This window comes from Hippocampus guttulatus, chromosome 7, assembly GCF_054856545.1.
Source record: "Hippocampus guttulatus isolate MCC_2025c chromosome 7, RoL_Hgut_1.0, whole genome shotgun sequence".
NCBI classification, from domain to species: Eukaryota; Metazoa; Chordata; class Actinopteri; order Syngnathiformes; family Syngnathidae; genus Hippocampus; species Hippocampus guttulatus.
Genome location: NC_141267.1, coordinates 2,820,688 through 2,847,414, shown reverse-complemented (window position 1 = coordinate 2,847,414; position 26,727 = coordinate 2,820,688). Strand labels below are relative to the sequence as shown.

Here is a 26,727-nt window from a genome sequence, read left to right as displayed (position 1 = left end):
GAAGCAAATCTGAGTGCGATTGTATTTTATTTCGCCATTTTACAATGTACTCACTCGACTGGTACCTGCTCGGGGCGTGCCTTTAGCGTCCTCTTACATGCCCACCCTTCACTCATTGGCGACTGGTACCTGCTAGGGGCATGCCTTTAGCGTCCTCTTACACGCCCACCCTTCACTCATTGGCGACTGGTACCTGCTAGGGGCGTGCCTTTAGCGTCCTCTTACACGCCCACCCTTCAGTCATTGGCGGACTTCCGCACGCCTGTCGTCACTCACTCCGCCTTTTCTCTATATAAACAGCGTCGGCCAGAGGTGCTCTCAGTCAGGCTTTGGAACTCGGCGCATACACTAGACCAGGGGTGCCCATTACGTCGATCCTGATCTACCGGTAGATCTGAAAGGCATTGTGGGTAGATCAGGTCGACCATCCACCCTGACAGTTATTTTTTTAAATAACAATTTTATTTAAGAAGTCAATTACAAATCACAGAAAATCCATCCTGACAATTATTTTTTTTTTATCCGTCCTGACAATGACATTCGAACTTTCTCTGCCACACGCGTCACTGCGCATGCGCATTCAACTCCGCTAATTACTGCACAACTCTCGTAAATTTGAGAATAAGACAGGAGATAAATATGAGTGGAAAAGCTGGACTAAGTAAAAATCCGAAGACCTACCACTACCATAAGGAGTGGGAGGAGGACTTATTTTTTACAATGTCGTTTTCAAAGTAAAATTCTGGAACTTACTCCCAGAGGACAAGTACCCCAACATCAGGAAATGTGCTACCTTTTTGACCACATTATTTGGCTCCACTTATTTATGTGAGTCAGCCTTTTCCCACATGAAGATCATTAAATCCAAGTACCGTTCCACCATGACTGATGAGCATCTGGAAATCTGCTTGAGGCTGGACTATCAGCAGCTACTGTCCGGACTATGCATCCCTGTCTGATTTAATTCAGTGCAAGTCGTCAGAGTAAGGTAATTACAAAACATTTATTTGTTGTATTGTGCTATACAGGTTGATGCACTCATGCATATCTATAATGTACAAATAAAAATAATTCAAAATATATATATATAAATAATGTGTTTTTCATTTTTAACAGGCGGTAGATCATTTTGACTCGGTCATGTCATAAGTAGATCTCAGGCCGAAAAAGTGTGGGCACCCCTGCACTAGACGCTCCGCATTATAAGGTGTCCTGTCCATTTTGGAGAAAATTTAAGACTTTTAATGGTGCCTTATAGTCGTGAAAATACGGTAAGTACGTTCTAGACACGAAATGGCTGTCACCGCCGCAAAAATGTCACTTCAACCTTATTGTATTTGCTATACTGCTGCTTATTGTGAAGTGAGTTGAGGTTAACGTTCACTGCCACCATACAGCGTGAAATGAACTCGAGACACGACGAGTAGTTCTGCTTCTGCTAGACTGGGGGTCGGCAACACGCGGCTCCAGAGCCGCATGCTGCTCGTTAGCGACATCTAGTGGCTCCCTGAATCTTTATAAAAAAAAATTGAAAATAATAATAATATAATAATAATAGATTTTATTTATAAGCGCCTTTCAAGACACCCAAGGACACTTTACAATAACAAAAAACACAAAACAATACGGGTTGAGCAGCGGCAGCCAAAACGCGCAAGCGTTCACTCAACCCGAAAGTCAGAAAGAAACAAGGGAGGGAGAGGGGGAGAAAAAAAAACCCACGCTCGAAAATGGAAAAAGATTTTGATAGTAGGCTAATATAGCTCAAATTGATACAGATACATTTTGCAGCTCCGAAAAAGGAGAGCTGTGGTGTTGGTTTATTTTAAAACGTACACTTTATTTATGATTTTATCAGTCTCGACAAACACAGACACGTCTGCGTCCGACTCCGTGCCTTCTCTCTTCTCGTTTGACTCGAGAGGCGTTCAAAGACAGCCTCCAAAAAAACAGAAATTAATGATCACTTCACTGATAGTAAGAAAAGTGAAAATAATGCACCAAAACAACAACAACAAAAAAAAAATCAAGCGAGAAAATCACAAAATAAATTCTATGGAGACGTTTGTGAACACACAACAAAGGAATGAATAACATAAACAATCCTGAGAAGTCCAGTCTCCTACATACATACAGCATGTGTTTCCTTCATTGTAAGATTTATAGAAGGCTTTTATTTTTTTGCGGCTCCAGACATTTGTTTTTTTTTTTGTCCCATATGGCTCTTTCAACATTTTGGGTTGCCGACCCCTGTGCTAGACGCACGACCCGTTTTTCTGTTGACAAGTCTATGTAACCATCCATATGTGCCAGTGCTCTCATGGGGAGTGTCGAAAGATGGAAACAACACCGAGCCGTGACTTTGAAAGGGAAGTTATTCCTCAAGGAATTTGACACGACACATTAGCGCCCTCCTGTCACAGGACAAAAGAACGAAAATAAAAGGTCACGTTGGCAGCAGGACAGTGTCAGCAGCAGCTGCAGATGCAGCGAGGGAACTTGCTGCTTGTTTGCTTCTTTTGCAACTTAACATAATTTCAGGTAGGAGGTGAGGAGGGCAGGCCAGTGTGTTGGCTGTTCGCACTGTTTCTGTTATTCATTTCTTTTGCATTCTTTGATTTGTCAATTCAACATGACTTGATGCTTTCGTAACATGAGATTAATCATTATCTGCTCGACTGTTGGTTGAGGAAAATAGACGAATTTTGACAGGCCGGTTCGACAAGTCCAAGATGGATTGGGAGTGAAGTGTTTGGACTGCGACACTTGCGCGTACACACGCACGGACGCACGCTCACGTGTACACACAATGGAATGCACCTGGGCCTATTGTGTTACACAACAGCTGACACGTGACAGGTAAACAATCCACATGCAACAGTAATGACTGAACAGAACCTCATGAGACACCAAAGAGATGACAAAACTCATTTAAGTCTTCCATCCCCCCAAGGTGCACGCTGACCATCTCCATGGCAACCATCTCTTAGTCAACACAAAGGGCTGCTCTCAACCGATACTCACCACCATCATCAGATGTTCAAATCTTTTTTAATCATTATTATTCCAGTGAAACTCCTCTTCAACGAAACCTACATGGGCGAAAATACCCCTTAGTGTTAAAAAATCTTGATGCATTAACACCATTCCCACTCTCCTGCCCCCCATACAATGAAAAAACCCACTGTTGTGTTATACGAAATCTTTTTCTCTGCTCTTGCCTCGCGACGAAATTCACTACAACGAAGTCTCATTCAACAGCGACCTCTAGTGCTTCGTTCAGAAACGGCAACAGCAACCGCCACACTGGTTTACACGTGCAGTAGTCCAGGAAGTGTTTGTTATTGTTAGTTTCAGACGCAGCAACAACGTTGCATTGCTAAAATGGCTACAAAACGGACCTTCGGATGTCAAGCAGCAAAGACAAGAAGAGCTCTGACGCTGGAAGAGAGGGTAAATACAAGATACAATAATACAAGAAATGACTTCACATTATTCAAAATAATAATTTATCTCATTAAGTAGGCCTTGTTTGATTCTACTCCCCTTCCAGACAGTTTTGTTTCTTTTAACTAGTTTTTTTTTTTGAAACATCATTTCTTGTCATGAGTATAACATATCTTATTTTTGTTAACAGTTTTACTCTCAGAAACTGCAAGTTCTCTACTCGAGGACAATGCAAAGTTGCCTGCCGCGAAGTGGGCACTTGGAGACCATCTTCAAGCCCTGATCGTTCGTGTGTGTATGCGTGTGTGTGTGTGCGTGTGAGTTTGTTTGTTTGACAACCACCATCCCATGCCTGCCACACACGCACACATACGGTTGAGCCATGGTACAGGCTGCTTTTAAAAATATATTATGGATAATACTAATAATTCTAATAATACTAATAATCATGATGCTCTGAATGAATTGCACACTGATATCATTTATGAATGAAACACGATGACAACCACCATATATACTAGCGGAGCGCAGAATCTATCTGCCAGCTCATGGATCAAATCCATCAAAATGGCCACAACTTCGACCTGATTTCACTTGGTTGTGGTTGACCTGCATTATGACCTTCAAATATTTTAATATAATTAGTTTTTCCATTTATGATTGTCCTATTTATATTTACTGTGTCATTTTCCCCAACTTATTGTTGTAAAATAAGAGTCCCGAAACGTGTCTATAAACATAGTTGTTATAATGTTCCATTTTATAGAGCTAAATAAGGTTACGAAAGTAAATACACCCTGCGAGAGTTCTCATTTCACTGAAAGGTGGGCACAGCAGACATCAATTATTTAACAACAGTGCCGATGTGCTCACAAAGAAAACGCTTCACTCCAAACCGTTTTACCGAATGTATGAATTTGACCTGACAAACGTGTTGGGTAAACGTGGAGACAAGCTGTTTAAACGGAATTAACATTTTGGCTCTACTTATATTTGACTATTGCTATTACCAATGGATCGCACGACTAATAGTGAAATGGTGACATCCTGTGAACTTATGAACTAATCAGAACCAGACAGAGTTGGGCGGCAGCAAAACGGGAGGACACATTCTGACGGGGGCGGAAATAGAACTCTGGCTTGTTTCCATGGCAGCTGCTAAATTCAATCTGCAGTCAGTCACACACAGAGCTGCAATTCAGCTGCAAAAGCATGCGATGATGGTGGTGACAGATGATTTGTTTTTGTGCAGCCGCGGCACGCCGTTTTTTTCTGAAACAAACAACGAATGGTGTGTTTGCTTCATGAAAGACAAACCTTGGAGACGTTAAGTTCACAATAAGTTCATGAGTGTATGGAGTTGACGGTGGCAGTGGCGTGGAACTACACTGCACTAAGCAATTGCCCTGTTTGTTTACCTGCCTCGGTGACAAGTTTTCATCAATCCATTCTTGAGAACAAGTAGATGTTTGTGTTGCGTGGAATGACATTTTGCAAGCATTCCTGGGAAATCACATTCATGAGGATGGGTGGGGGAAAGATGAGCAAACACCTCCAAGCAGTGCTCTTACAATTATAGAGGCATAAAAATATTCTGTACTTTATACTCTATTTATTTTTGGGCGGACAATAATTGTATGAGGTAAAACTCATTTTTAAATTGGTGTGGAGCAGTGTAAATGCATAAAATACTTTCGACAATATTCGACAGTTAGGTAAACGGAAGGTTATTAAAAGATGATAAGCAGGAGAAAATTAAATACAAATACTGATTAAGGAGGTTTGCCTCTTAGGCTAGAGAACATTTCACACTATTTGAATGTGCGTACGTGTGTTCGTGTGTGTGTGTGTTACAAGAGAGACGGAGCAGCAAGTGTTCGTTTTTGTGCCGAAACATCAGTTTGAAGGGCCCTATGCATCAAATTAGGTCAACTGCTTTCTGAAGACCTCGATTTGTGATTATGAAACCAGCAAAGAGAGTCAGAACTGTTTGAGAATCCAAGTTGGGCAACTTGGATTCCTTCGTGATGATTTTTATGATAAGCAATGGCTCAAACAGAAAGTGCACACAGACTCGGACCTGTTAGGACTTGCAGCAACGACAAAGACAGAAACATGAGAGTGGGCATGTGGTGAAAGCGCAAGTGGGTGATCATTAAGACTTTTGTCGTATTTAACCTCTCAATATGCACTTACACTTGTGGCCTACCAGCAGTTTACACCCACTTGATTGTTGGTGTTTACATTTCCGAAAGATTCTTAGTCAGTTGGCAGCTTGCTTTTTTTTCGGTCCCATTGATCCCAGATGAGGTTGACCGTGAATGTGAAAAAGGTCATTGCCGTGCCAACATTTCAAAGAAGCTAAATAGCTAGACGAAAACATACCACGAGTTAGTATTGGGTCAAGATTTACCGTGCATCCATATAGTATTTACATAGTATTATTACATAATACATAGTATTTAGTATGTACACTTTGATTGTTACAGTGTCATTCCAAAATTAAAACATTCTGAGTTTTTCTTTTTTTTTGTCGGGGGGGGGGCCGCGCGGGTGTTGACGACATGAAAAAAAGTCTTGTTTGTTTGTTTATTTATTGAACATATAAAACACAATACAACAACAAATTGACAAAAATGAAGGCAAGCAACATTTGTAAAAAGGAAAAGAAAAAAACAGTCATCATCACAATTCTATGTCCAAAGGAGTAGGAAGAAGTAAGAAACTTATCTTGTCCTACCCCTTTTGTAGCAACATATGAGTTGATCCTTTTTCAATACAAAAATAAAGGATCATCAATGCTTTTGTACTTATGTGTACTGTACTTATCTATCTGTACAGCTCTCGGTTTGTATATACATACTCATTCTTGCATATTTTTATATCAATTTTCTCATATTCATAATAAATACTACATTTCATTAATACATTTAATAAGTTGATCAATGTAATTCTGATGTATTACTATATGTTATAGATATATCAAATTGATCAGCTTAACTCTGATTTGTGTAGTTTTTTTGGACTAATCTTTTGAATTTGTTTTTGAACTCGACAAGCAATTTACTCAGTTTCATTTTCGTTGTAATATCTGTAAATTCATTCACAAAGAAATGAATGAACGTAAGAAACCACACATACATAATTACGGCCTCCAATTTTTTGGGAGCGTGATGCCACAAGCTTGGCAGATCTTGCATTTCATCTCTCGACAGCACCTCTCACACTTCATTACATTGGATGGGGAGTGTTTATGCACAGCCATTTTCTGAACTCTCCAGAGATGTTCAGTCAGATTAAAGTCTGCACTCTGCTCGGGCCAATCAAGGAAGTGCTCATCCAGGATCTCTCTGGACATTGCGACATTCACCTTTTCTTCTTTTCTGAGTAGTCTCCCACATTCCTGCCACTGACAAATATCCCCAACAGCATGACGCTGCAACCGCAACACTTCACTGTCGGAATAATATTGGCCAGGTGGTGCCTGGTTTTGTCCAAACATGACATCTCATATTCAGGCCAAAGAATTTAATCTCTCAACCAACAGATAAGGAAATGTTGTCACTCATTGTATGATGTCACTTTTCCGCGGGTCTCAAATAGCCCCACAACACATGACTCCGTATGACGTGGCACTACATTGCACAGACTTTGTTTCTTTTTCATGACAAGAGGTGATGGGGGCAGGATCAAGTGAACTGTGCAAGCATGCACATCCGCAGCTTGTGAGGATCTGCCGTAACTTTTCTGGAGCCACTGTTTTGCAGCTATTCAAAATATGAATTGCCACTGCATTGTATACAGTCCACATATTTTGTGTTTTACATCAACATGGAACCGGAGAACCATATTTACAACTTTATATGTACCAGGAATGAAGCAAGCGTGATAGTGATTCTGTGAACAGAACATTTAGCTCGCCTCCAGTGTTCATTCATTCGGAATGGAGAGCTCACTGTCATTCATGTGGCCGCCCTGCCAGTCAACAGCTTGTCATCTTTCACTTTGTGGCATCTGAAGCCCTCTGGTGGCTGCCAAAATCGCAAAAAAGTTCACCTCAAGCGTGAACATTTAATTCATGAGTAAATATCTAACTGTACATATTGTTCAGCATTGTTGTAAGACACTATCTTATGATTATTGTACATACTGTACTTTTGTGATAGCTGATGGGCAGCTTTGTCTCGCTCGTCTAAAACCAGGAAACGGCCTCGTGCGGCAGCGTTGCTAACGGCACATCGCTGCCGGCCAATCAGATGACAGTGAGGCTTCAATTTTAACCGCTTGGCCCAGAAAAAGTCTTATGGAAAAGCGACAATCCGAGGCCAAGCAAGGCCACCACGAGTTGAAAAAGAGCCATGAATGTCTTTCAGGTGACTTGAAGACAAAGTCCAGTTTGGGTGCCATTTCCTTTTTACTAAAGAGTGGCTTCCATCTGGCAACTTTGCATGCTTATTTGGTAGAGTGCTCCAGAGACAATTTGTCCTTCATCATGGTTCTCCTCTTTCCACCGAGGACACCGGAGCTCTGACAGTCACCATCAGGTTCTCTGTCATCTTCTTACTAAAGGTTCTTCGCCTGCAATTGCTCAATTTTGACCGGCGGCCAGCTGAATGCCCGCGGTTCCAACCTTATTGCATTTGCAGATGATGGAGGGCGATGTGTACTTTAGAGCAGCAGAATTTCATCCGTACTGTATTTTGTCTGTGTGTCAAGTTTTGAGGGGAAAATAACTTTGTTCGATTCTAGAATGAGGCTGTAACGCAACATGTGGAAAAAGTGAAGCACTGTGTATACTTTCCACTTGCGCTGTACAATCGGTCAGGCCCAGAAAACAACTTGACATCTGGGCAAATGCCTACCTAAATAAACAGTAGGCCTCAATGCTTTAAATAAGACTTAGCAACATGTACGATGGTGGTGAAGTAACTGAAGCTATTGATTTATGTATATTTGGTTGTAACACTTTTGTAATTTGGTCATTGGCTCCCTTGCAAAACTGTGTGTGGCTGTGTGCTGTTGTTGGACATTGAGTCACGCCACCCCAACCCCCCGTTGTGAAAGTGTAATTAACGTTTAAGCGATCATAGTAATGTATAAACAAATCGATAGTGGTAAGTGGTCATTTGTTCACCAGAAGAAGAAAAAGAAAATAACTTCCACAAGCCAAATGCTGAACACAAACAAAACCTGTCAATGTTGTAACATCATGACTTGAAAGAAAACATTGCTATTGATTAGATTAATTATTTCAGGGCGCTCGTATTGGCATATGCTCACAGTGATGTGTCTGGGCTGGTCCACCGATATTATCGACTACAAACACGTGCTCTTGGGGTCAAGTCAAGTCAAGTCAAGTCAACAGTATTTATAGAGCACTTTCAAACAGCCATCGCTGCATACAAAGTGCTGTACATGGAGCAATTTAACATGCACAATAAACAGTAAGACAAATCGGTAATAAAGGCGGTAGAAAGCACCAAACAGTAAAACCAAGAACAAATCTAAGTCATGCTGAGTCGAATGTCAAAGAATACAAGTGAGTTTTGAGGAGGGTTGCCGAATGTTCAGTGGGAGGTCATTCCAGAGAGAGGGACCAGCAACAGAAAAGGCTCGATCCCCTCTGAGCCTCAGTTTAGTTCTTGGTACTTCTAATAAAGTCTGGTCCACAGACCTGAGACGCCGGGCAGGTGTGTAGGTGCGGATGAGCTCAGAGAGGTAAGGTGGCGCGAGATTATTCAGAGATTTTGGGTCGATAGCTTTAGCAGTGAAGTCTAACTTGTGTCTGCTGCTTTAGATTTTGATGCATTGTGTTGTTCTAGTGCATGGGTGGCCAACCAGTCAGAGACGAAGAGCCAATTTTTTACTGAGTTACTGCAAAGAGCCACATCATAACCTTCCTCGCGTACGCGCGTGCACACACACACACGTGCGCGCACACGCACACGAACACACACACACACTTTTTTGGCCAAAGATCGACTTTTGAAGCGACCAATTTTCACGAACGACCCGATCGCGCACATGCAAGCATACACACACACACACGCGCGCGCGCTACGCACTCACGCGGGTGCCCACCAGTGCACTCGCGCACATATGCACGCACACCACGATGAGCAACAGTCGGAACGGGCCAAAAATGAATGAAAGCTGAAGATACAAACAAACAAATCTTTTTTCCCCCGGGCATTTCCTCCTCCCACCCCTTGTGGTCGACTTAGGACCAGTTCGCTGGCTCCCGGTCGATTCTGATCGACGTATTGGGCACCGCTGCCTTAAAATCAGAGGTAATTCGCTGACTAGCTTAGCACTTAGCGCTGTTGTTTGCGCATAAGCGGTGATGCAGTCATCTGATTGGTTGCTCTCTATGTCAATCAAGTAAGGGATTGATGATATGCTGACTAGTTTAGCGCTTAGCGCCGTTGTTTGCGCATGAGCGGTGATGCAGTCATCTGATTGGTTACTTTCTATGTCAATCAAGTAACGGGATTGATGATAGGCTGACGGAGTACGTTATGTGAAGTTGGCGCCTTATTTGAATGGCATCGCCGCTGCCGAGGCGTTTTTGACGCTTGTCGTGTGAGAGCCCGGGAGCCGCATTGAACCAGCCAAAGAGCCGCATGCGGCTCGCGAGCCGCGGGTTGGCCACCCCTGTTCTAGTGTGTGAATAGAGAAATTTGATTGATGGAAATTAAAAAAAAAAAGTAAATTACTGTATTGCCGTGATTCTCAATTATTTTCTGTCATGCCCCCCTAGGAAGAAGAAAACATCTAGCACCCCCTGCGCAACAAAAAATAGTATAATTTGTCTATAAAATTGTTTTAAGTATACCTTTGCATAACACTGTATCCTTATTAACGTATAAGAGAATAAAAAGAAAGAAATATGGACCAACTTACAACAAAGAATAACTTTAGTAACTGTAACAGAAAAGATTTAAAGTGCATCTAAAATTCAAAAAATAAAATTTAATCGTTAATTAAACTATAAACATTTTTTGACTGACCATGTCAGACCATACGATACTGACAAATAAAATTACATAAAATCAATAAATAATAATGTATTCAAACTGATCACCAACATTCACTCACGAGCGCAATAATTAAAAAAAACTAACCTGCAAAACAAAATTAAATTTTATTTTTTATCAAAGATGATGTCTGGATTAATGGCTACAAGTAGCAGTCACAAAGCGGGATGATTGTTGGCAATATTCAGCACGTTTTCACTGGAAAAAACTCAAGTGGTTCATCAGCGTGTTTGGGGTGTAATGTCTTTAAGTGACACCTTAATTTATTTGGCTCCATGCTGTCCGCTGCCAATATTTTTATACACAGGAAGCACACAGTAAGAGGTCTTTCCTCGTCTCCCACCGTCGTCACAGTGAAGCCAAGCGCTACATATGCTGCGTCATATTTCCTCGTCTTGGCTTTTGGGAGACTTTCGTTTGTCTCTATCTCCATCTCTCTCTGCCTGTTGACTTCGTGTCCAAGCTTCATAGTCATATCAGTACGTGCAACTCAACAATAAAAAAACAAATCAACTGAAAATCACTCACGGAGTTCCTCAGGGGTCAGTGCTTGGTCCAAAACTATTCGTCTTATATATAAATGATATCTGCAAGGTCTCAAAACAATTTAAATGTGTCCTATTTGCTGATGATACAACTTTCTACTGTTCTGGAATAAATCTGAAACAGCTCCTGACAACCGTAGAAAACGAATTAAACAAATTAAAAAACTGGTTCGACAGAAATAAATTGTCACTTAACCTGAAAAAATCGAAGTTAATTGTTTTTGGCACAAGACCAATCAAACACCAAGCTAAAATTATGGTAAACTCAATTGAGATAGAAAGAGCGTATGAAACCAAGTTTCTCGGATTAGTAATAGACTCAAAACTATGTTGGAAGCCACATATCGATAACGTAAAAAGAAAAATAGCCAAAACCGTAGGGATCCTCTACAAAACCAAGGAAGTGCTAAATAAGAGATCTTTGTACACATTATACACTTCATTATTATTACCATATATGACCTACTGTGTGGAAATATGGAGAAATGCCTGCAAAACAAACACACTCCCTATTCTCAACCTACAAAAAAAAGCAATTCGAATTATTAATAGATCAAAATATACGGAACCCACAAATCCACTATTTATCAAATTAAATACGATGAAATTTTATGACCTGGTTGACTTTAAAATCGCCCAATTAATGTACAAAGCACACAATAACCTGCTCTGCCAAAACATTCAGAAGTTTTTCGAAATTCGAGAAAGCAGCTATGATTTAAGAGGTACCAACTTATTCAAAAAACTCAAAACAAGAACAAACATCAAGCAAAGAAGTGTATCTATCAAAGGTGTTAATCTGTGGAATAATCTCGAAACGGACCTGAAAATGAGTAAATCGCTTGCTGAGTTCAAAAACAAATTCAAAAAAATAGTACAAACAACCTACATCAATCAGAGTTAAAATGATAAATTCAAAACATTAAATATAATGATAAATCAGAACTAAGTTGATAAATAGAGAAAGGTATATAAATATCCATTATGAATACAAGAGAAAATTGACACAAGAGTGTCAGGGTGTGGAAGTATATAATCCCGATACAAACCAAAAGTTGTAAAAATATCACGGTTAAGGGTAAAGTATGAGCCTTAATGGAGACTTCTTTCTTCTTACTTTTTTCTTTTCTGATTGATATAAAAATGATTTATTAGATATAAACACATAACGGGGTAGGACTAGATACGTTTTTTACTTCTTCCTACTCCCTTGAACATAATAACTGTGTTGAATGAAGATTGATTTCTTTCTTTTTACTTTTTTTATCTACCTTATTTTCTGTCAAATTATTACTGTATATATGTTTTATGTTCAATAAACAAACAAACAAACAAAAAATATTCTGTGCTGTGTGCAAAGCGCGCATGCCCAGTGCAAACAAAACACAGAGCGAATGCTCCCTGCGCATGCTCTGCCAATGAGAGCGACACTGCCCCCTAATGTAGTGGAGGTGCAATTGCACTTAATTCTAGGAGCATAAAATAAATAAAAAAAGAAATGAAAGCATGTTCCCCGAGGTCAAACGCGCCCCCCTTGACGGACCCTTGCGCCCCCCAGGGGGACGCGCCCCACTATTTCAGAAGCACTGCTGTATTGTGTTCACAATAATACTGTCTAGGGGGAGGAACATAATCTAATTTCATTGTTTAAGGTGGAAGTTTTGAATCAGGGAGAGAAGATGAAACACTTGTCAAATAAAATGCTAAGATTGTGGCCTTTTACGAATCGGCAAAGCTGATCTCACTCAGGCCAGATACCCAAGCCATTCTGGGCTTGTAATGAAATATCAGGATATTAAAATTGCCACGATATCGTCAACTAATTAAGATTCGGTTGGCCGTAGCTCCCAAACCCCTGCTCCGATTGACCAACAATTTGAGATTTGGCATTGTGCCATCACTATCAAAAAGTCCAGCAAATTTCATGAAAATCAAAATCCGCTTGGTGAAACAAAATGGGTGATTTGGCATGGAATATCCCGTGTCCCTCTCTGCAGCGTGGTGCACAAGCGGTTAGCACGTCAGCATCACAGTTCTTGTGCTTTGGATTTGAATTGCAGGTGCTCAAGCTTCCTCCAGCATGACCAAACCATGCATAATAAACAGCCGGAGGAGAGAAAAGACCAGACATCTATTTTATATAAATATATATTGATATGTATTATATAGATTTTTTTGTTGGTTTGTTTAAAGTTTTGGTATGGAGTAATCCAAAAGTAACTAAGAGTCTTCCATTTGCATTACTTTACTATTGTATTCAGATTACATTACAAAATACCTTTCAACAGGTAACTGTATCAGAATACATTTTTCAAGCAACACCCCCAACCCTGCTTGTGTCCTACCTATAGTCTTCCTGCAAGAAGCAACTGAGAAGGTCTGTGTCCGCCAGTCTGGAATTAATGTCAACCATCTGAAACAAAGTACATCAGTGTTCAAACTAACCTTAGAAGTCAAGCTAGACTGCGTTTAGACATAACTAATGCCTCGATAATTAAAAAAATAAAATAAAAATCACAAATAGGCACTGACCTTATTGGATCTGATAGTGGTGAGAAGCATCTGCACTTCTTGCAAACCCGCAGAAGAGGACAGAACACTAAAAAAGATAAATAAATCAATACAATTAAAAGAAAATATTTTAACATGACATATAGATTCCTCCTAGTATTTTACATCATAATCTTAGTGCACCTAATACTAAGTGTCAGGAAGAAGAAATGACTTAGTACAACACCCATTACTTCCAAAAGAAGAGGATGGCCCACTTATCTTTGATTTCTTTCAAACATGTTTTTTTCCTTTTTCTTAAAATACAGGATGTATGTACTTAATAAAATTAAGTTGCTGTATTCAAATGAAAACATCAATTTTTTCACATTAGGGGGTATTTTCACCCATGTAGGTTTCGTTCTAGAGGAGTTTCACTGCAAAAGAAAATACGTAAATCTATTTCTCCCGTGGTTCTGGGGAAGCCAGCACCCACATAAAAGCCAGCCTTAAGAGTTTGTTTGATTTGATTTGTCCTGAATGCGTGGCAATAGGAAGCACATGCCCATCCTGCGAAGCATTGCCAAAAGTGGTCTCGGAGAAGCCAGCAGCAATTGTCATGGTGGACCAAAATCAAATGAGACACAAAGAAATGCAGCGTTGAAAGGAGTTTTGTCATAGTCGGACCTCTTGTAAATTGCTCCAGGTCAGTCATTCGATCATTCAGAAGCCACAAAGTTGAACTGCTGATATATGATGTGGCAAGAATTTTCCGTTTTATTTGGTTTATTCAAATGAAAACATAAATTTTTTCACATTAGGGGGTCACGAAACGCTAGCTCGTTAGTACGGAAGCTAATTGCGGACATTAGCACGGAAGCTAACTGCGAACAGACGCTACGCAGCTGGAACCCACCACCAGAGACCAACCAGCCGAACGCCAGCGAGCGTGAGGGAGCCGGCAAACCCACTTGCCACGTCAGCAACACCCAGCAGCAAGCCCACTGGACACGTGACCAACTAGCATACAACCGGCTAGCAACAAGACCCGACAAAATGCCACCCAAACAGAAGCAAGACACAAAGCAGGATGAGGACTTCCTGACCCTCACTCAAGTAAACAAATTACTCCAGCAACAAAAAGAGCTTTTTACGGCGCTCTTGCAACACCAACAGGAACATTTCAAAGGATTTGTCAAGATGATAATAGACTCAACAAACTCACGACTTGACACTTTTACCAGGGAAGTGCAAGAAATAAAAACCAGCATCAACTATACCCAAAAAGAGCTAGACGACATTATCGAATCTGTCAAACTGGCCATTCCAAAGACATGCAAACAGAAATCTACGAAATATGTGACGGCATGCTAGTATTAACAGACAAGATGGACTACTTGGAAGGACAGTCAAGAAGAAACAACTTGGTAATTGATGGAATTGAGGAAACACTGGGAGAAACGTGGACTGAAACAGAGGAAAAAGTTCAAAGTGGTGGGAGTATCGTGACATTTTTGTTTGGTCGTGACATTTTTGTTTGTATCACTTTGGTGAGAGGACGCTGGCGTGTATGTCGCCGCTTCTCACTCCAAACTTTTCAAAGCTCAGATATTCCTTCTGATTTTCTTTTTGCCCTTCTGTTTTGGACTGTTTGGACTGTGATTGATGTAACAAATCATAGCTTCACCTGACCAATCAAACCCCAATTCGTAACTTAGTCCACGGGCTAACGCCGGTAGCTTAAACTTACCGGCTGTCACCGCACTGGCCTTTCTCCCTCGTCATGGGGCGCCACAACTTCGCCGCCTTTGGGTTATTTCTGATACTCTTGACGTTCTGCCATCATCCAGTGACAGGACTGCTCCACTATTCTGTCGCGGATATTCTCCGGATCCGGGGGATTTCACCGGAGCCTCCACCGCCGGAGCTGCACCATCATCCTGACATCGCTCTCCTGCCTCGACGTCGCTACATTCACCGCGGGTCACGTAGACATGTTGACTATAAAAACCCTGGCTCAATCAACTCGACCTGGTCCACTTCTCGACGTCCTCCAAGAAACCGCGGCCGCAACACCAACTACCATGCAGTAGCCCGCCTGGCTAGGTCGGCTAACAGCACTGCCGCCGTCAAACATGACACCTCCGCCGTCAACTTTGGACTGCTGAACATCCGCTCACTCACGAACAAGGGACACCTCATTCAAGACGTCCTGGCCGAACACAAACTTGACTTCCTCGTTTTAACAGAAACCTGGCAACAAACAAACGACTTCGCTGCTCTGAATGACTCCACTCCTCCCGGCTTTGTTTACATCTGCCATCCCCGTGGCAACGGCCGTGGAGGAGGCCTCGCAGTAATCCACCGCGAGAAGTGGAAAGTCTATCCTGTCTCCATCCCTGCATCAAGCTCTTTTGAATGCCTGGTGTTTAAACTCCCTGGACCCTCGCCAACCATCATTACCACAGTTTATCGCCTCCCGAAGCCCCATAGCGATTTTATCAATGAATTTTCCAGCTTAATCACACACTTATTCACTCTCTCGCCAAATTTAATTTTGCTGGGAGATTTCAATATTCACATGGACAACCCCGACCTGCCACTCACAAGAGACTTCACATCCTACCTGGAGAGCCTCGCGATACACTGTCTTATTGACTTCCCCACCCACATCAAAGGCCACACATTGGACTTGGTTTGCTGCTCTGGCCTCTCCCCCTCCAAGCCCACTGCTGATGTTTTTCCTGAAACCGATCATTTCCTCCTCACTTTTAACACCGTACTCCGTCTCTCTACAACCAAAACCTCCCGCCTCATTTCTTTTCGTAATACCAAAAATATCAACATCGACACCTTCTGCTCCATTATTGACCGTTCCCCGCCCCCAGACGCCCTTTCAAACCCGGATGACCTCACCGCTCACTACAATGCCTGCCTCACAAATATTCTAAATTCTCTCGCCCCCCTGAAGACCAGGTCATTGAAATAAAAAAAACGCCAACTTGAGCGACTCTATAAGAAAACCGGTCTCACCATCCATAAGGACATGTACACTACCCATATCACTAAATACAAGGACCAAATTGCACAAACCAAATCCAGCTACTACTCCGGCCTCATCCTCTCCAACGAAGGAAATTCAAGAACTCTCTTCTCCGTCATGAACAAAATCCTCCGGCCACCAAATTCTCTCCCCCTCCACCTGTACTCCACAGCAACCTGCAACTCCATAATGGAGCACTTCAATCACAAAATCCTTAAGATCCATCACCAACTCCATCAAAACCTGCCTGCCCCCCCCCCCCCCCCCCATCTGAACCTTCTTCTCCTTGTCATTTCTTCTCCAGTTTTGTTCCACCCACGACTGCTGAATTATCCAACCTCATACTCAAATCCAAGCCCACCACTTGCCAGCTCGATCCCCTCCCTTCATCCCTTGTTAAATCCTGCCTTCCTTCCCTGCTTCCTCTCATATCTGCTATTATCCACTCCTCACTCTCTTCTGGTATTGTCCCATCACTCTTCAAAACCGCTATCACCCCCACACTGAAAAAACATGGCTCTGACCCCAACAACTTCGATAACCTCCGCCCCATCTCCAACCTTCCATTTATCTAAAAAATCCTAGAAAAACTGTTGCTGCTCAACTCCACTCCCACCTGTCCCTTCACTCTCTCTATGAACCCTTTCAGTCCGGTTTCCGCCCCCGCCACAGCACAGAGACTGCCCTAATCCGTATTGTAAATGATCTCCTTATAGCATCTGATTCCGGTTTAGTCTCCATCCTCATCCTCTTAGACTTGAGCGCTGACTTTGACACAATCTCTCACCCTATCCTCCTCGGTAGACTCTCCTCCATTGGTCTCTCCCACACTCCCCTCAGTTGGTTCCACTCCTACCTCACCGGCCGCACTCAGTTTGTCCAGCTCAAATCCTTCACCTCAAAGCCCTCCACAGTCACCACAGGGATCTGTCCTAGGTCCCCTTCTCTTCATCATCTACCTCCTGCCTCTTGGCCATATCCTCCGCAAATTTAATATCCACTTTCACTGCTTTGCTGATGACACCCAGCTCTACCTCTCCTGCAAGCCAAACTCCATACTCCCACCCCCTTCCCTCACCTCTTGCCTCTCCGAACTCAAAACATGGTTCACAACAAACTTTCTTAAATTAAATGCTAATAAAACTGAAGTCCTCCTTCTTGGCACCAAATCCACTTTATCTAAAGTAAACAGTTTTTCCTTCAACATTGACAGCTCCCTAGTGTCCCCCTCCCCCCAGGTCAAGAGTCTGGGTGTCATCCTGGATAGCATGCTCACCTTCCACTCACATATCAACACCATCACCCGCAATGCTTATTTCCACCTCTGCAATATTACCAGACTTCGCCCTTCCCTCATCCCCCGCACCACTGCTATTCTTGTCCACAGTCTTGTCACATCCTGCCTTGATTACTGCAACCCTCTCCTCTTCGGCCTACCTCAAAAGTCCCTCCATAAAATCCAGCTGGTTCAAAACGCCTCTGCTCGCATCATCACAAAAACATCTTCCCAGCAGCACATCACCCCCGTTCTCCAACAGCTCCACTGGCTCCCTGTTCAACATCGCATTAATTACAAACTGCTCCTTTTCTGCTTGGCTCTCGACGAAGGCGGACGCTTTTTGCACAGCTCCCCTGCCCTCCCACCTTTTTTTCCCTGCTCGCCACTTAGTCTTTTGTGCTGTCTTTGTCTAACTTTTTTCCCTAGCCTCCTACCGTGTTTTCATCCGAAGAACTAACCATGGAATTAGTTGGCTGGTCTCTCGATGTAATCGACAAAATTTCTTCGACGAAAAGAGCGGGCAGTGGGGAGCCTGCTTGCCCTCCGGGGACACTTGCTGCCGGATACGCCCTGGATCCATGGAGAAAGTGGAGACCGGTGTGCCTGACAGTACTGTCCGTGGAGGATGTGGAAGACATCTACATTATTGGCCTTTTGATAACAGGTATGCTGCTGTTTGGTGTTGGCAGCTTGCTGTTCTATCGCAAAATTCAACCGACGGGAGCGGCTCTATTGGAAGTGAAGAAGCTGCCGGTCACTCTGGATGGCTTGGCGCGAATGTCCAACACTCAGACTCAAGCGGTGACTGAGCTCAACCGCAATATTGTTGCGGTTTTGGAGCGACTCCGCGCGATCGATAATACCATGGAGACGTTGGAATCCACGCTGCGGAAAGAATTTTTGGATCAGAATGATCGGCGCCAGTGAGGAGATACAGACCAAGGACTCAAGGCTGTCTGGAATTGTTGGCGGCCGTCTCTCCAAAACAAACAACGCTATCTGGCCTTTCCCCTGGATGGAAATACGCATGGAGTTTAGGGCCCCCACCACCACCCCTATGGGACTGTCTTCATGATGAGCAGACCTCGACGAAGCAGCTATGACCTGTACACGTATACACATACACAACTGGACAACCACACGCGCATACACATCCTTGTTATCACCGTCTTCATCGCTCCGATTCTTTTTCCCCCGTGACGTGGTTCGATAATGCGGAGCGCAACGGTGACCGTGCAGCTGGTCATTTTCGGCCGCGTCGCGGTTACCCCCCCCCCCCCCCCCCCCTTATACATGTTATGTCTTGTGACTTGTTGTAACTGTCTAATGCTTATTCATGTGCTAGGGTCTTTTTTATCCTAGACTTAAATTATCCTCGGAAGAGGATAGTTCGAGCGTGGGTTTTTTTCCCTCTCCCTACCCAGCGTTTTTCCTTTCTGAATTCTGATTGTAATTTCCCCATTGCGGGACAAATAAAGGATATCTTAATCTTATACATATATGGCCATCCACAACCTGGCCCCTCCTTACCTGTCCGACCTTCTCCAGGTGCATATCCCCTCTCGCTCCCTCAGATCCTCGTCCTCCCTCCGCCTGTCAGTGCCCCCTGCCCGCCTGAGCACCATGGGAGCCAGAGCCTTCAGTCACGCTGCTCCAAAGCTTTGGAACAACCTACCTCCGGACCTCCAAAACTGCACACCTCTTTCCACTTTCAAGTCCCGTCTAATAACACACCTGTTCAGGATTGCCTACAACACATAGCTCTTCCATTTCCTATGTTTTTATGATTTTATGTCTTGTTTTTATATAATATCTCGCTTACTAATTTTTACATTGTATTTTCTTATTGTCTGTACATTGTCCTTGGGTGGCATGAAAGGCGCTTTTAAATAAAATGCATTATTATTATTATTGTTAAAAAATCCTCAAGGAGAAGCTGCTGATACAGGGGCAAATTGAGGTGGAGAGAGCTCACCGCACAGGAAGACAAGAACCTGGAAGACCTCGACCGAGGCCAGTTGTGGTGAAATTTCAAAAATACAAGGACAGAACAAGGATCCTACAAAAAGCAAAATACTTAAAAGGCTCCAACATCTACATCAACGAAGACTTTACAGATGCCGTACGACAAAAAAGAAAAGAGCTCCTCCCAAAATTAAAAGCTGCACGTGACAGAGGGGAAACTGCCTACGTAAGACATGACAAACTTATCGTCCACCCCCGCACCAGCACTCCAACACAACAGGCTCGAGTTCAACACCATCAAGACGCATACTGAGAACTGTTCACCACCCGACGACAAAAACTCTGACCCTACTGAAGCAGGAAATTCACATACCAAAAAACATGGACTTCGAACCCTTTGATGACCCTTCCAACCCTTTGATACTTCCAACCCTACTGACCACAAGACATTTGACCCTGAGAACAACTTGGACCCGGACAACAACTTTTTCAAGACCGACCGACCGCGAGGGAGCAGACGACGACCGACCGTGAGGGAGCCAGTGACGACCGCGAAGAAGCCAGCGACGACTGCAGGGAAGCCAGCGACCGCGAGGAAGCCGGGAGACAACCAGCCAGCGACCACCGCGAGGGAGCCAGCGACGACCGCAAGGGAGCCAGAGACGACCGAGAGGAAGCCAGCGACGACTGCAGGGGAGCCAGTGACCGCGAGGGAGCGGGAGACAACCAGCCAGCGACCACCGGGAGCGGGAGACAACCAGCCAGCGACCACCGGGAGGGAGCCAGCGACGACCGCAAGGGAGCCAGTGACGACCGCAAGGGAGCCAGAGACGACCGAGAGGAAGCCAGCGACGACTGCAGGGGAGCCAGCGACCGCGAGGGAGCCGGGAGACAACCAGCCAGCGACCACCGCGAGGGAGCCAGCGACGACCGCTAGGAAGCCAGAGACAACCGAGAGGAAGCCAGCGACGACTGCAAGGGAGCCAGTGACCGCGAGGGAGCTGGGAGACAACCAGCCAGCAACCGCGAAGGAGCCAGCGTCAACCGCAAGGGAGCCAGCGACCGCGAGGGAACCGGGAGACACCCAGCCAGCCTGAGGGAGCCGGGAGACAACAGCCAGCGTGCGTGAGAGAGCCGGGAGGCAGCCAGCCAGCGAGCGTGAGGGAGTCGGCGACGACCGCAAGGGAGCCAGCGACCACGAGAGACCCGGGAGACGTCCAGCCAGCAACCGTGAGGGAGCCAGCGACCGCGAGGGAACCGGGAGACACCCAGCCAGCCAGCGAGCCTGAGGGAGCCGGGAGACAACCAGCCAGCGTGCGTGAGAGAGCCGGGAGGCAGCCAGCCAGCGAGCGTGAGGGAGTCGGCGACGACCGCAAGGGAGCCAGCGACCACGAGGGATCCGGGAGACGTCCAGCCAGCAACCGCGAGGGAGCCAGCGACAACAGCGAGGGAGCCAGCGATGACAGCGAGAGAGCTAGCGACGACAGCGAGGGAACCAGCGACGACCGCGTGGGAGCGGCAAATTCCCATCCCAAAAACATGGATTTCCAACCCTTTGAAGATACTGACTATAAGCCATTCGACCCCGAGAACAATTTGGACCCGGACAATAACTTCTTCAAGAACAAACAAAGGGTAAGAAACTGACTCTTACCTGGATGAACAATTCAACACTAATGTAAAATTGGAAAATGCACTTTCAGTAATACACTTAAACAGTAGAAGTCTCTATAAAAACTTCACAAAAATCAAAGAATACCTGACTAAATTCAATACATTTAAAATAATTGCCATATCAGAAACTTGGCTTGACGAAGATAAAACAAGTGAAATGGAAATAGAAGATTATGAAATGTTTGCAACTAATCGGGAAAACAAAAAAGGAGGGGGGGTTGCAATATATGTAGATAAAGCACTTAAATGCAGTAAAATCGAGAGATTGACAAACACAGTAGAAAACCTAATGGAATGTCTAACCATTGAAATACATTATAAAAAGGCATCAAATATCATCATAAGTTGCATCTATAGGACACCAGGATCATGTATTGACACATTCAATAAAAAAACTAACAGATATGCTCAGCTACTACAACGATAAGAAAACACGAATAATATGTGGTGACTTTAACATTGACTTATTAAACCCAAATGGACACAAAAAACAACTGACTTCATAAATACAATGTACAGCAACAGCCTTTTCCCAGTAATCCTGAAACCTAGCAGAATAACAGTTGACACGGCCACATTAATAGATAACATATTTATAAATAAGATTGATCATAAAATGGAAAGTGGACTTCTCATTAATGATATAAGTGACCATCTACCTGTCTTTGCAGTTTTTCACAATTACTTTGATAGAAAAGCTAAGTCAACAACTCACATAACAGAAATAAGACTAAGAACCCAACGCTCCATCGATGCTTTTAAGCAAGACCTAGAAAAACAAAACTGGACCGAGGTCTACTCAAAGGAAGACCCAAATACAGCGTTTGAAGTATTTCAGTCAACCATAATCTCCTTATATGATACACATTTTCCATTAACTAAAGTCTCCAAAAAGTATAAAGACCCAAGTAAGCCATGGATAACGAAAGGCATAGAAAACGCATGTAAAAAGAAAAACAATTTATATAAATTGCTTTAAAAGTGAGAACTGAAGAAGCAGAAAAAATATAAGACCTATAAAAATAAACTAGTAAAAATTATAAGAACCAGTAAAGGGATCATTATCATGCACTGTTAGAGCAGAATAAAAGTAACACACAAGAAATATGGAAAATACTTAATCAAGTAATCAGAAATAGTCCTAAAAAAGTGGATTATCCAGAGTATTTTATCAAAGGCAAAAATACTATTCTGGAAAAAACTGCAGAAATAGCAACTGAATTTAATGAGTATTTTGTCAACATCGGCAGTAACCTAGCAAAACAAATTCCTGATCCAACAGCCTTGTTTGAAATAGATAGATACGTAGAAAAAAACTCCTCCACGATGTTCCTTACTGCTGTAAAACAAGAAGAAGTATCAAATATTGTAAAAACTTTTAAAAATAAAAAGTCAACTGATTGCTTTAATATTGATATGACAATAATAAAGCAGATTATAGAATATGTAGTGCGACCTTTCACGCACATATGCAACCTGTCATTCAAAGCTGGTATCTTTCCATCAAAAATGAAAATTGCTAAAGTTATTCCAATGTATAAAAGTGGAGAAAGACATCTGTTTTCAAATTATAGACCAATATCACTACTACCACAATTCTCAAAAATATTAGAAAAACTATTTTCTCGCAGACTTGATAGCTGTATACAAAAGCATGCGCTGTTAAGTGAGAATCAATATGGCTTCAGGGAAAAACGGACCACCTCAATGGCAGTTATGGAGTTTGTGGAAGCAATAGCCACTAATATAGACAACAAAGAATTTACTGTTGGGGTTTTCCTAGAGCTAAAAAAAGCTTTTGACACAATAGATCACAGTTTATTATTGAAAAAAATAGAAAGATATGGCATTAGAGGTGTAGCTTATAAATGGATAAAAAGTTATTTAGAAAACAGATATCAGTACGTGCAGCTCAACAATAAAAAAACGAATCAACTGAAAATCACTCATGGAGTTCCTCCGCGGTCAGTGCTTGGTCCAAAACTATTCATCTTATATATAAATGATATCTGCAAGGTCTCAAAACAATTTAAATGTGTCCTATTTGCTGATGATACAACTTTCTACTGTTCTGGAATAAATCTGAAACAGCTCCTGACAACCGTAGAAAACGAATTAAACAAATTTAAAAACTGGTTCGACAGAAATAAATTGTCACTTAACCTGAAAAAAATCGAAGTTAATTGTTTTTGGCACAAGACCAATCAAACACCAAGCTAAAATTATGGTAAACCCAATTGAGATAGAAAGAGCGTAAGAAACCAAGTTTCTCGGATTAGTAATAGACTCAAAACTATGTTGGAAGCCACATATCGATAACGTAAAAAGAAAAATAGCCAAAACCATAGGGATCCTCTACAAAACCAAGGAAGTGCTAAATAAGAGATCTTTGTACACATTATACTCTTCATTATTATTATTACCATATATGACCTATTGTGTGGAAATACCTGCAAAACAAACACACTCCCTATTCTAAAACTACAAAAAAAAGCAATTTGAATTATTAATAGATCAAAATATACGGAACCCACAAATCCACTATTTATCAAATTAAATACAATGAAATTTTATGACCTGGTTGACTTTAAAATCGCCCAATTAATGTACAAAGCACACAATAACCTGCTCTGACAAAACATTCTGAAGTTTTTCGAAATTCAAGAAAGCAGCTATGATTTAAGAGGTACCAACTTATTCAAAAAACTCAAAACAAGAACAAACATCAAGCAAAGAAGTGTATCTATCAAAGGTGTTAATCTGTGGAATAATTTCGAAACGGACCTGAAAATGAGTAAATCGCTTGCTGAGTTCAAAAACAAATTTAAAAAAATAGTACAAACAACCTACATCAATCAGAGTTAAAATGATAAATTCTAAACATTAAATATAATGATAAATCAGAATTAAGTTGATAAATAGAGAAAGGTATTGAAATATCCATTATGAATACAAGAGAAAATTGACACAAGAGTGCCAGGGTGTGTATATATAAAATCCAGATACAAACCAAAAGTTGTAAAAATATCACGGTTAAGGGTAAAGTATGAGCCTTAATGGAGACTTTTCTTCTTACTTTCTTTCTTTTCTGATTGATATAAAAATGATTTATTAGATATAAACACATAACACGGGGTAGGACTAGATAAGTTCTTTACTTCTTCCTACTCCCTTGAACATAATAACTGTGTTGAATGAAGACTGATTTCTTTCTTTTTTACTATTTTATTTACCTTATTTTCTGTCAAATTATTACTGTATATGTTTTATGTTCAATAAACAAACCAAACCAAAACGTTTCAGCTTTAAACATTTTACAAGAGTGGAAAATATCTACCAGCTGTCTCCCAATTTGTTTGCATGAGCCAAGCGAGCTGCTGCTTATTTTTCGTCGCAAAAACATTTAACAAATGTGGCCCATAGACTTCGCGGTGCAAGATCCATTCTTCCGTTCCTTCTGTACTACTTACCCTCACCACCTCATGCCAGAAAGTTCACCCAAGCCCTTGTTTTTTTTACCCCGTCTGAAAAAAACACAAAACTAAAATGGCGATGAAGAGTTTAATTATAACTTGATATAATATCTCAAGAATCCAGCACCAAATTGTTCTGAGTCTTTGCACTGTAATTCACAAAGAAACCGACCTACGGTTCTGAAACTGGAGGTGCAATGCAATATATATCTATAAAAAAATAATAAGAATAATATATATATATATATACCTGTATATATATTTTAAAAGGCTCTAATTACTCAATGCTCATAAGTTCCTAGGTGCTAATAAATTACCTAATATAGAAATGAAATTTGTGGAAAGTTTGAAAGATTTTAATTCAAAAGCGTTGAGGTAGTGTACGAAGCACGTAATAAAAAGATAAAAAGTCTGCCATTGTTATGGCAATACCTGCAGCGCGCAATCAGGAAACGACAGCTAAATGGCAGAGATGGACGACAAACATATGCTCTTTTCATAATTATTCAGATTGCATTCAATCTTCCACTGTGTCGGGGAACTCAGATTTTTTGTATGCACAAACATTTTGTATTATTTTTTTTTGTTTTTTTATTTTTATTTATCCTTTTAATGAGGTGGTTTTTTTTCAGTGGTTTACGATGGCAAGAGATACAAGTAATTTGTGCTGTGCTGATAACTTGTTGATGTTATGTATTTGGTTCCAGTGAAGTAGTGAGGGACCGTTTAAAAACAGTGGCCATAAAAAAAGGCGCAGGGACATCTTGCGCTTTCAAGGCCTTATGGGAGAGATACAGATAACTGAACTGAGCGAGGAGTCAAAAAGCGTTGTGAAGTGTATTGCAGCATCATGGGAAAGGTGATAAGATGGGCTGGAAGGTCGAGCTGATGATACAATATCAAAAATAAAAAGTCTACAAGCTGTCCGAGTGTAAGACAGATAAAACCAAGAACCAGTGAGGGCAGGCTCAAACGTGAAGAACAAAACACCTGTGAAAGTATGAGGATTGCTTTGTCTCTCCATGTAAACATTTTTGACATGTTTCTTCAGACAGACGTTTTAGAAGTCAGCAATTATTTACGGTGGTTCTAAAAAGCCTACAGGCCCTTGTTCAATTTCCAGGTTTTAAAATAATTAAAGCAAGATACATCAAAACTTTTCCCACCATTATACGTTACCTCTATACTTGTACAAATAAAAATAAAAAATCTAAAATTTTGAGGTTGCACAAGGGTGCACACCGGCTTATAACTCGTGACGTGGTTGTGCTCAGAATTAACAAATCATGTTCCTACTCATGTTAATGGGAGTCATCACACACCTGCCACCACTTCATGTGGCTCTGATTTTCCCCAAATAAAAGTTCAGCTTTTCCAATAAATGGTAGACGGGCTTTCACTTGTATAACACTTTTCCACCGACAAGGCACTCTAAGCGCCTGTACACTGTTTCCTCATTTACCGACTGATGATACAGCATCAGGAGCAACTGGGGGTTTTGTATCTTGCTCATGCACACGTCGACATGGTCACAATGGCTGGAGATCGAACCCCCGACCTCTGGGTTGGAAGACGACCGCTGAGCCATGCCATCCCCTCAGCCCAGTAGGATTTTCCTGACATTTTTGTAGTCAGATCTTACAGCACAAGCCATGGCCCGCATTAATATTCCACAGAATAAAGAGAGCAAGCATAAGCATAGAGTCAGCATAATTACCAAGGCATGAAATACAATCATGGGACACAATGAAGAGAGTCATTTTCAAGAAAATAC

The 26,727-nt window shown here is 42.1% G+C and overlaps 1 protein-coding gene and 1 long non-coding RNA gene across 7 annotated transcripts in view; one reads left to right on the top strand and one right to left on the bottom strand.

The window, feature by feature from the left end:
• The window catches only part of swt1 (SWT1 RNA endoribonuclease homolog), a 49,364-nt gene that overhangs the window by 7,575 nt on the left and 15,062 nt on the right, over positions 1 to 26,727 (bottom strand). For 5 of the 6 annotated variants that reach the window (XM_086116633.1, XM_086116632.1, XM_086116630.1 and 2 more), the window contains 2 exons: positions 13,562 to 13,628; positions 13,375 to 13,442 (listed from right to left, as the gene is read on the bottom strand). In XM_086116633.1, coding sequence (XP_085972759.1) covers positions 13,375 to 13,442; positions 13,562 to 13,628 — 135 coding nt within the window. Of the gene's footprint in view, positions 1 to 13,374; positions 13,443 to 13,561; positions 13,629 to 26,727 lie in introns of those variants that run through there. The other variant, XR_015101475.1, reaches the window with a different exon arrangement.
• LOC147201983 (uncharacterized) lies at positions 261 to 24,777 on the top strand. Its single transcript, XR_015101476.1, has 2 exons — positions 261 to 988; positions 19,390 to 24,777. It is a non-coding gene; the product is annotated as an uncharacterized LOC147201983 (long non-coding RNA).